The 11915-nt window shown below is 39.8% G+C and overlaps 1 protein-coding gene across 2 annotated transcripts in view; it reads right to left on the reverse strand.

Moving 5' to 3' along the window:
* Positions 1–11915, reverse strand: part of CDK19 (cyclin dependent kinase 19) — a 166426-nt gene that overhangs the window by 30831 nt on the left and 123680 nt on the right. For both annotated transcript variants that reach the window (XM_045294603.1, XM_004702183.2), the window contains 2 exons: positions 6988–7045; positions 1218–1349 (listed from right to left, as the gene is read on the reverse strand). In XM_045294603.1, coding sequence (XP_045150538.1) covers positions 1218–1349; positions 6988–7045 — 190 coding nt within the window. The remainder of the gene's footprint in view (positions 1–1217; positions 1350–6987; positions 7046–11915) is intronic.

The raw sequence follows: 11915 nt of genomic DNA on the forward strand, positions 1-11915 counted from the left end.
GCAAGACTTGAGGTCCCGAGATGAGACCATGGGGCACTGGGCCGTCCGGCTCAGGGCTGGAATCATAGCAGAAGGTCAGCAATGTTCCACCTCTTTTGGCCTTTTTAACTGGCAGAAAAATCTTATATATTTTCAGTTGACTGTGTGTTGTCTGAAATTGCCTTTCTCCCAATTGTTCCATGTTCCCATGAATATGGGATTTTCGGGTGCTCTAAATTGTAGGTACCTGTCAGTGGATCAGGTGATGTCAGATGATGTCAATAGAAGATTATGCAGCATTCAGGGAGACTATGTATCCCACACAATATGCATCCAAATCAATATTCCACATCAAAATTTCAGAAATGCTTCTTGATTCAGCATACCTTTCATTAACAACATGGTCTCAACAAAGCATTCAAAGTGAAAAATGATTGGGTTGTTAAAGGGTTAAAAAATATCTGGGGGAAAAATATATCTATCTATCTGGGCTTGAGGAAGGCTCAAAGAGTGTCTCTTTACATGGTTTCCAGGGTTGTATGGCTCTACGCAAGCAGACAGCCTTATCTTTCTCCCTAGGAGTGACGGGGGGGCTACAAACCGACTTGCAGCTAGCAGTCAGCACTTACCCGACAGCCCCTACTGAGAGTGTGGTTAGAACAGGTTTTCTCAGTTTTAAAAATTGAGTTAGATAGAAATCCTGAGCACTGCCACAATACCAGACTGCATCTGTTTCACACCTTAATGGGGAGAAAGAGCAGTCCTGACAAATGCCACGGCGAGAGAGGAAGAGCAGCCATGGTGTTGCTTGTTTAGGAAAGGATGTGGCTGAATGGCTTTCCCCACACAGCAGGGACTGACTCTCCAACACACTGCACTAGACTCCTTTGTCAGTTTGTAAAGAAAACAAGTCTAATTCTCTTTCCCCAGCTCTTTCACCAACAGCTAGATGAACACAGAATAACATTTGCATGTTACTGTTTCCATAGTTAATCCAAGAGGATCAGACACTTCTATTATCGAAAAGAAGTGGCTTTCTTCTCTTACAAGAACCACATTCTCCAAGAGAGTTCAAAGTCCAAAGCTTCCAGAATGTAAACTCTAGAAATGCAGGAGAAAATAGGACTTTTCCAAAGAGCCATAAAGTCTTTTTTTTAACCACGTAACTTTATTATTATATCATCTGGTACTTATTATAGTACAATGCCAAGATAATAAATCATTTTGGACTTACTCACCAATGGCTTTTGTATAGTGCCTGGCACCTAGCAAAAGTTCTGGAGCCCGATACCAAAATGTCACCACTACTGGATCCAAATCTGCTAGCGGCTTCAGAGGCGAATTGAATAATCTGGCAAAACCCATGTCAGCTAAAATACAAAACAAATACAAAAGTCAGCTCGACGTGCTATCAGAGCCGTGTAAGATTGGCAACAACGGCTGCTAGCCTCAAAAGGGAGCTCCTTTCCTCCCTTCTGTTTAACCGGTGGTCTGCACCTGACCCCAGACGGGAATTACTTCATTGACCGTTAGTACCCCCCTCTGAAGTTTATACTCTGACTTACCTCATGTCTTGTGAGAACAGAGTTAGAATTAGAATGCAGGGCTGGCTTCAGATTCCTGGATTTCATTGACAGTTAACAAAATATTCTTTTCTTTTAAAAAATATGTTTATTCTTAAATATCTTTAAAATCTAAAGCTTCCGTGATTTATTATGACTCCTCTTTGCCTCAAACTCCAAAACCAAACGTGCTGCCATCGAGTCGATGATTCCGAATCCCGCGACACCATAAAACAACAGCGTACAAATGCCCCTGAGGGCTCCCGAGACATTAAAGCAACTCTTTACAGACGTGGAAAGCCTCATCTTTCTCCCAAGGAGCACCTGATGGTTTCAAACAACTGACCTGTGGCTAGCAGTTCAACATGTAACCCACTAAGCCACCAGGGCTTCAACCCTGTAAACCAGTGGTTCTCAACCTTCCTAACGCCCAGACCCTTTAATACAGTTCCTCATGTTATGGGGACCCCCAACCTCGGTAATGTGTTTTCCGATGGTCTTAGGTGACCCCTGTGAAAGGGTCTTTCAACCCCCAAAGGGGTCTCGACCCACAGGTTGAGAACCGCTGCTGTATACTACACACCTAAAACCGGGCTGTATCTAGTTCCACGTGCACTGGGCCAGCTCCCACAGGCTAATGAGAACCAGTGGTGAGCATCTGCATTCAAGCTGGTGCCTTGAAAAACGGCAATGCAGAGTGTGGACATGACGGGAACAAGCAAAAGCTAGGGTTGCTTGTTTTTTCACCTAAGGGTCAATTGTTGAACATTTACCAACACAGCATTGCTGGTAATACATGCTTCAGTAGGTACTGAAAACATAAGAGAGAGTTTACTCAGCTTAGCATTTAACACCAAAGCTAATAGATTTAAATATTAGAAAGAAATACCTTCACTATTACAGTAAGAAATACCTTATACAAAGTTTTCTCATACATCGTATCTTTCCTCATAAGAACCGTTTTAAGTATTTTGCTCCCCATTTCTTAGCTAGACAATTTTAAGGCCTAAGGGAATTAAGTGACTTACCCATGGTCATAAGACATGCCAATATTTAAAGTTTTTAAATCTGTAATTTAGGAACTCGTCTAAACCCCAGATCTGATATTTCATAAACTACACACATAATAATTGCAAGTGACAAAGGCAAAGTGTCACAGGAATGATGAATCTCCATCATCTGAAATACACAATATACACAGTTCATTTTGATTATATGAAGGGCCCCAAGGGGCTGTGTTATAAAATGCATTGACAACATGTAGCAGTTTCAACTAAAGAGTAACATTTATTTTTATATTAATACGTTACGATAGCACACACACTAACATTTTAACTTACCGTGATTTTGTTTCATGAGAGTTTGAGTAATCTTCAAGACTTTCTGAGAAGGCTTTGAAAAACTCTGGCCTTAAAATATAAAGTTGTCCAAAATACATGTGCAAAAGCTCGCTCTTTTTCTTCTTTCTTTCTCTCTCTCCCTGTCTCATCAGTTTTATTGGCATGTAATTCAGATTTTTCTTTCTTAACTGAATGTCTGGATAGTAAACCAGGATAGTCAAGATCATTCCACCAGGCTGCACTTACTTCAAAGCACTGCCAGGTACCTTTAATAGATGCTGATTGTTGTTGACACAAAGCACAAGCAGAATGCTGTTTTGTCCACTGAAAAGCATTTTTAAAATGATATCTAAAGGCCATATTTCTGTCCTTATTTTCTACTTGCTTAGTTTGCTCTAAGCCCCACTTATTCACAGTCAAATGAAATCAATGGCAGCAAGAAGCAATAAATATTCTTCAGAACATTTATTTGTTGTATAACTTTAAATGAATATTAAACCATTAAAAAAATAATTACTAATGCATGCCAAAAGTAACTCACCTACACATTATTAACAGTTGCTTCCCTAATATTAAATATGAACATTTACTGACATACCACTTTAAGTAACCTATCTTTCCACAAACATGTAGATGGGTGAAGCAGTTGCATTCAATGGACAATGGTATTACTGTTCTAGCATGAGTGATAATTACCGACTCACAGCAACTCTTCAGGGCAGAGGAGAACTGCACCATTGGGCTTCCACCTCTGTAAATTTTTACAGAGCTGGCTTTCTCTGATGGAATCACTGGTGGTTTTGAACCATTGACCTTTTTTGTTGTTGTTATACTATGCCACCAGGACTCTTTCAGGTTGTAATTATTAAGTTATCAGATGAAGAGAAAGAGGCAAAAGGCAAGGTCTACCACTAGAAAATTTACAAGGCAAGATGGCAAAATACATGAAAAGTTTTTAAAAAAAACATTTCTACTAGTTTCTACGAGATTCTACATTATTTAAGAGAAGGGTCTCTGTCTCTGACATGGTTTAATTTGGACAATACTTACTGAACATCTGAGAACGTGAACTAAGTTGAAAGTGGAACATGAATTGGATGATGCAAGATCAATCATTTTGAATACTAAGTAAAAGGCAATAGACATTTTTGTAAGGCCAGGGAGGAAGGCTGCTAGGCAGGGGAAGGCTCAGGTGCAGGAAGGGCACAGTGCGTAAGGTGGCTTTGAGAAGTTCATGAGGAAATGACATTATGTTTTAATCTCATTTTTCCATAAACTATTTGAAGTCCTCTCATATTTTCTACTCAACTATGCTTTTCCTTTTTTCTCTAAAAAAACTATGTTAAAATGCCAAGAATGGGCATTAGTGTTATTAGTTCTTAAAAGATAATGTGCTCTTAAAATAAAAACTGTCAACCATTTAATCGATTCTTTGCTAGACGTCTACTTATTAATCATTGTTTACTTTTAACCTTGGTTTTTATCTCTAATCTTGGAATAGCAAACCTAAAACTCTTAAGAGCAAGGCAAGTGACTTGGCTTAGCTAAAGTAAGGAATTTATCTAGAGGGGATAGAGAGAGATTTGGGAATAGAAAGGAGAAGGTATTACGTATGAATGAGATGACGGTATAAACACAGGCGAGTGGGAGATGACGATAATTTGTTTGGAGACAATGGAGCACAAGGCGACAGCAAGACCTCCAAAAGGTCTATGAAGGCTTCATTCAGGTAGGGCAAGAGAAGAGAAATGGAGAGCCTGTCTCAGAACCATGTACACAGACTATACAATGTTGAGATCATAAAGATTTATGAATTCCCTGGAGAAGTCTAAGTAAAAGGAGACCATGTGTCAAGTGTGAACACCTAGGGTGTTGAAGAAGAGGGAGGGGCACTAATTAACAGAATGCTGAGGTAACAGCAAGAACAGTAGATAGAAAAATAGAATGTGTGCTGTCATGTAGTCCGAAGGAGAAGACCATTAAGGCTCAAAACCAAGTTGGGCAGAAGAACAAACTGCTCAAGAAAGTAAAGGAGACTGGCAACTAAATACAGGCCATTTGCTTTGGTGGAACGGTGGTCACAGTGCCCTTTAGAGAGTAGTTTCTACCCAAGGATGGAATGAGAGGCCCGATTATAGCACATCAGAGAAAGAGGAGCCAACGAGTGAGCACCATGTGTTCCAGAAGGAAAGAAGCAAGAAGGAAAACAAGACACAGGAAAAGGCTGAGGATGACAAGACAGATATAAGATTTGTGCTTAGGTTGAGAAGAGACCGTGACTTGGTAAAGGTGAAGAAGAGAAACCTGAGGTGGGGAGCACACGGTGATCTGAAGGACCGAAGTACACACAGGGAGGGAATATGGAAAATAAATCAAGTACTAGTAGACAGGGCTTGGGGAAAACAGAGTCACTCTCTGAGACTGTTCCAAAGGCATGGGGGTGCTGAAGGAACATGGAGGTCAGTGAGGTCACAGCAGATGGCATTAGTACTACCTGGCAGCAAGGTGCAATGGAAAGACACTCTGACCTTCAAATTCAAGTCCGAGCTTTGAAAGGCCAACCAAGTTACTGCCACTCTAAATCCGGAGTACCTTATCTATAATAGCCACCATAGAGGGTGGCTGTATAAAATAAACGAGGCAATGTATGAAACATATATGGCACTTGGCATATGCGGTTTCTTTTACAGTCTTCTTTATGGGGTCAGACGGAGTGAGGAGGACCATCTGCTAGCTCTCTACCTCATCGTACAAAAGGAGGTAGTCAAGAAATGCCTCTAGTTCTAAGCGTATGAGAGAGGAATAAAAAGAAGCATGCACACAAAACCACTCATTCTCACATATCTATGAGAAGAAGTGAGGAGTATGAGTGGGAGGGGCAGAAAGAGGAAAAGAAGAGACCAGAGAAGGAAACAGCTACCTGGTGTACTTCGTTACCATCAACACATGTTTTAATGACTCTGAATCCCAGTCTCAGAATACTCAGGAGAGGTGTAAAGAAAGGGAATTTGGTTTAGAACATAAGTTCCCAACTTATTTGGTCTACAGCTCTCTTTTCAGGGGGGTGAGGGGGAAAAACTACTCAGGGTCCCTTTAGCAAGGAAGAGCTTTTGTTCTACAGCCTAGAATTCAGAAGAAAGTGTAGGCATGTGTTTTTGCAGCCTCCCTGGATCAGTCCAGGCATGCATACACACACCAGCACCAGCACCACCTCCACTACCACCCCGCCTCCCTGCACGTTTAGAACTGCTTCTTCAGGGACTCGGCTTAGGGAATCAAATGAAGAAGCTGAAAACTAAGGAACAGGGCAAGTTTGGTTGAGGTGTGATAGAATAAATCAGTACATATCACCACAGCATGACACTCTCTTTAATAGCAAAGAAAGCAGGCTGGCAAAATAAAATTTATTTTTAAATTCTTTTTAAAAACATTGACCCATTCAATAAATATAATTTCTATTAAGAGAAATTAGAAATAGCATTTATTAACTGACTTCCTACCCCCAAAACTATTAAAGGCATAAATGATACTGATTTCTTTTTGAATGTTCAAGGTTGCAAAAACCACTAGCATACAGATAAGTCTCTTGCCAGTGTTTCAAACTAGAGTAGACCAGTAAGAAAGCTGTGAACACATACATTCATTTAGAAAAGAGATGTTGGTTCCTGGCCACCAACTGCAGGCAGGCCTGGAGGGCAGGGAGGAGGGGTGCCCATGAGGGCATATTGGTGGGTGGGTGGGGGGTTGTTGGGTGGCTATTGTCCTCAGGAAGAGAACATGTGGTAAAAGCTGAGGCAAGTGTAAGATTGAAGAGAATACGCCTGGGGTGACCTTGTAGTGCAACAGTTAATAGTGTAACACATGCTTGAGGCATTGCATGGCACTGGGTATCAAATGGGTATCAAATCCCAGTGATGAATCATAGAATCTTATTTTGGGACTAACTCTGGAGGTAATAAATTATCTACATTTCCCAACCTCTTTTCTAAAACTACTATGAGGAAGTAAGTTTAAAACCACCTACCTAAATAAGAGAATCAAAAAGAAAAACCATTTTTGCAGTCACTTCAGTTTCTTAATAAATTATGTTAGGCATGATTACCTACCTATTTTGACTCTCCCCCTCTCAGGACCTTCTCCCATTACTAGGATATTTGCTGGTTTCTATAAATAAAAACAGAGCACTCAAATTACTATGTTTATTTATTTATTTTTTGACATGCTCTAAAAGGGAGGTAAAAGTTCTTACAATATGGAAATCATTCTGTATTTTCATCAAAACTATAAGCAAATGTTTAAGCATCCTCCTACACAGTTAAAACACTTGCCATATTTGAAATTAATACTAACTTTATAGAAACATCATTGTGATGGAAATAGACCTTATTTTCAAAATTATATCATACAAATAAATACAAAATCATTAAGTAATTTTAATCATTCCACATGGAAAAAAACAACATTTTCAAAAAAAAAAAAAAAAAAGGTCCAATAAATTATAAACTGTCTGCTAACTGCCCATGACAAAGTATTGGAAATTTTAATATAACACTGAGAGTTTTATATCATATTTCAAACCACCACAAAAATTTTCAATTTTATATTGAAACTTCAAATCCATAACATAATTACCTTCATTTAAGTGAAGCAACTGGAATATTCCTTTCTAAAGGTTTTTTAACAACTATAGGAAAACGTGGTCAACAGTCAACAGACTCCATTAGAATTCATGCATCTTTGCAGTTATAGTACATGCAAAAGTGAGAAACTGAAACTAGATTTTCAAGAAGTAGAAAACTAAAAACCACAAGGACTCCTGAACTACACAGAGAAAACGAGTGCGCTATAACTGTATTTGCCATCTCTTACGTCACCCTCATTTGCAGACATCTAGACGACGGGAATGGACTTTGTTTATTTGTTTAGGGCAAGTAAATCTCCTTCGTAAACTGTCTGGAGACAAAGTTTATGTGTTTTTAACTTATGGGACTTACTTATTCATTTAGTGAATCTATTTTCAGGTGTTTGTCCAGGGACAAAGAACCATATTAAGCACTATGAGGAAAGACAAAAGTTAACAAAGTCCCTAACTTCCAGATGCTAACTATGTTAGCAGAAATAAAAAATCAGAAGTTCTGTGTCATGTTAGTTCCTAGCGCTCTATAGGAGTTCTTATAAACAGGACTCCAGTTTTAGTTGAAGAGGTTAAAACGGATTGCTTTAAGATATCATCATACCCTGCAACCCCACCCCAAATAGTGGAAGTGAAACCAGAGATATCTTTGCTAAGGAATATATGAAGGGACACCACCACCACCCCCAAAAAAGGGGACGGGGGCTCTGCAGGTTGAAGCATTCGTGGTATGCATTTTTCCCACTAGATGAGCATCAGAGCAACCTGCTCTCAGTTAGTGCACCCAGTGGCATCGCCTGGGAAGGTTCTCTCTGGTCACAGTGAATTTTTTTGTGATAGCTGATTTAAGAGAAAAGTGTGAAGCTAGGAAATTTTGATTCCTGCTCAGGCAAATGCTGCAGAAACTATTGTGATGTTAAACACAGCTTACAAGGACGGTGCTATGGGAAAAACTCAAGTGTACAAATGGTTTTCTCATTTCAAAAAAGGTGAAATGTCGACTGATGGCAAACCTTGTTCCAGATGGGCAAAAATGTAGACCTGTAATGCATCAGAGTTCGTTCCACCAGGTCAGACTGTTAATCAAGCTTTATATTTAGAAGTTCTGAAAGGATTGCCTAAAAGTGTGCGACAAAAAAAGGCCTGATTTGTGGCAGTTGGATGGCTGGTTTTGCCACCATGACAATGCACTTGTTCACACAGCCATCTCAGTGTGCCAGTTTGGGGCAAAACTCAGCATGCCTCTCTTGCCCCACAAACCTTACTCACCTGACCTCACTCCATGTGACTTCTTTCTATTTCTGGGAATGAAGAGGGTCTTGAAAGGACAGTGATTTGACGATGTAGAAGAGGTAAAAAAACAAAACAAGGGAGGTGCTGTCAGCCATCCAAACAAGTGAGTTTGAAAAATGTTTCCAAGGGAAATGAATGTACAAATGTGCTTTACATAATTGATGTATGTATGGATTGTGATAAGAGTTGTATGAGTCCCTAATAAAATGATTAAATATAAATAAATTAATTAAAAAAATAAAAATGTTTCCAAGAATGGAATTGCAGATTTGACAAAATATATTAAGTGTAATGGAGAGTACTTTGAAGGTGATAAGGTTTTGAAACAAAATTTAAATACATAGCTTTGAAAAAAATTCAAAGGGTAGGGGGTAACCCCTTGTATGTTCATGGGGGAGGAAAGCTATGGGGTTCTCCATCAGCCAGGTTCTAAAAAATGAACAAGAATTAGCATTGTAGAGTAGAAGGGCACTACAAGAGGTGGAAAAGGCTGTGAATATGGTATGCTTAGGAGACAGAAAGAAGTTTGACTTGACAGAAATGAGACGGCTCATGCTGGAGTGGTAGGATGAGTCTAGACCAGTGGTTCTCAACCTTCCTAATGCTGCAACCCTTTAATACAGTACTCATGTTGGGGTGACCCCCCCCAACCATAAAATTATTTTCATTGTTACTTCATAACTATAATTTTGCTACAGTTAAGAATCTAGCAACCTCTGTGAAAGGGTTATTCGACCCCCAAATGGGTTGCGAACCACAGGTTGAGAACCGCTGCTTTAAAGTAAGTTAATAGGGTCTAGTTGGTTGAAACTAGAAGATTAAGAAAAAGGGAGATAAAAATTTCACCAAGGTTTTGAGCCAATATGACTAACAGCGTGATGATGCCTTTTCTGGTAATGGGAAAGTTCTGAGCAGCACCGGTTTGGGATGGGGGATAACTGAGCGAGGGAGATAAGAAAAACGAGTTTGAGTGAGATGCCAGAGCCATCAGAGTCAGGGGAGCGGGGACAGGAATAGTCCCCAAGGAACACGAACGTTACTGTCCTCAGAGTGTCATAAATGAGGGCAGAATTAGCTCACTGTTACAGAATGACAAGAACCGAGTCTTCAACAGTCTAGCAGGACAGCTACTTATCAAAGATCCACCTATGTATATAACCCATGGTGCTGGAGATGTTCAGAAACAAAGAGAAATAAAACATGAAGTTCTTCACTTCCAGGGGCTTGAAATTTAGTTAGAAAAGCAGATAGCTTTTTAGAATACAAGGCAAATTATGAAAACTTCCAAAGTGGCAAATAAAATACCAGTAAGAAATGTGAACATCAGGATACTGTTTAAGAGGGCAAGGTCTTTGGACGGCTTTAAGGATAACTAAGGTCATAATAAGCATGAACAGGAGGAAATGTTTAAGCAACCACATCAATAATGGCATAGTAAATCTAAAATTACACAGTGGGTGTACTAGAAGAGCCTAATATGAATTCTGAAGTGACCAATGCAGACGATACTCAGTCTGGACATAAAACTGGAGAAAGATATTGAGAATAAAAGGGCACATTAAGGAGACTAGGCTTTATTTTATAGCAAAGCCAAGACAGGACAATGATGTAATCAGATCTATATTCAGGAAGAAACTCTGGTAGCAGTGTGAGAGATGGATTAGAAAGGATGGATATCCCACAAAGCAGAGGTGGAGAAGCCAGTTAGAAACAGCCCACAATAGTCCAAGGAAAGGGCAAGGGGCCCTAACTTGTGACAGTGGTCAAAAGGGGAAAATATAAGAGCATTTCAATGTAAGCGTTTAAAACAGCACCAATATTTTGCAATGCTCCTTCCACTCTCTATAGATAGATATCCAACAAATATTTACTAAACACATACTAAGTATCAGGCAGTGAACCAGGAAAAATCCTGGCCCTCATGGACCCCACTTTGCAGTGACAACAAAGACAATAAGCAAATATACAGTCTATTGAGCGCTGATAAGCACTGTGCATAAATAAAATGAGGAAAACAAGATCCTTCCCAAACCAAACTCACTGCCATGCAGACTCACTCGATACTGACCCATAAGGACACTATTGGGCAAAGTATAACTGTCCTTATGAGTTTCCAAGACTGTAACTCTTTACCAGAGGAGAAAGCCCTGTATTTCACCCGTAGAGCAGCTGGTGGTTTGGAACTGCTGACCTTGTGGTTAGCAGCCCAACTAGTAACCACTGTGAGCCACACCACCAGGGTTCTTAAGATACTTCCCCATCTGGCTTTACGGCTGATGAGGTGCTGCTCTCAGGGACTCTGCCACTGAAGAACTAACTATATGCTGCATCAGGAACATTCCTTGAAGAGGTCTTAACCACAAAAGGGTTTGAAAATATCTAAAGCAACCTGCTCATCATCACCCCAACTAGTGTGGTCTGTGTATAAGAGTTGAATGGCTGGACTGGAGCTGTGAGCAGTCAGGAAAGACAGACCAGACTCTGAAGGCAGATGCCCATAACACACTTCAGTGGAGACACTGCACCTTTGTCTACCAGTAAAGTGGGGAAGCTAAGCCTGGGGTCAAGCCCTTCAAGGGTGTGAAAGTAAAGTGAAATAAATAAACCTATATGATGCCAGTACACACAAAAGCAAACTTCCTAGGCATCCTAACTTGGATCCTAGACTAAAACAATACATTTTTCAGCTTAATAAAGACAAATATTTCCTATGCTGTTTATAAGAAACCCACTTAAGCGTAAAGATATTTAAATGCCGAAAGTAAAAGAATGGAAATGCTAAAAGTAGATGAATGGGAAAAGATCTATCAGCTCTTCAAAGAAAGCAGAATCAACTGCAGTAAGGTCTAAAAGCAGAAGTAAAGGGATTATAAAGGGCAAAAATCTTCTAACCAGAGAGGATCCATATTATAGCTTCTCGGGCAAATGAAGCAGGAAGAAAGAGGTTCAAATACACTCCATTACAAATGACCAAAAAGAACACAACCGCATTATGAAAACTTCCTAACTACAGCCAAACCTCTTGAGGGAATAAGGTGCTCAGGACCATAGTCTCAGGATAAACCAAGGTCAATTGGCACAATACAGTCACAAAGAAAATGTTATACA

This window comes from Echinops telfairi, unplaced genomic scaffold (genome assembly GCF_000313985.2).
Source record: "Echinops telfairi isolate 266 unplaced genomic scaffold, ASM31398v2 ScPeMD7_3533;HRSCAF=4204_0, whole genome shotgun sequence".
NCBI classification, from domain to species: Eukaryota; Metazoa; Chordata; class Mammalia; order Afrosoricida; family Tenrecidae; genus Echinops; species Echinops telfairi.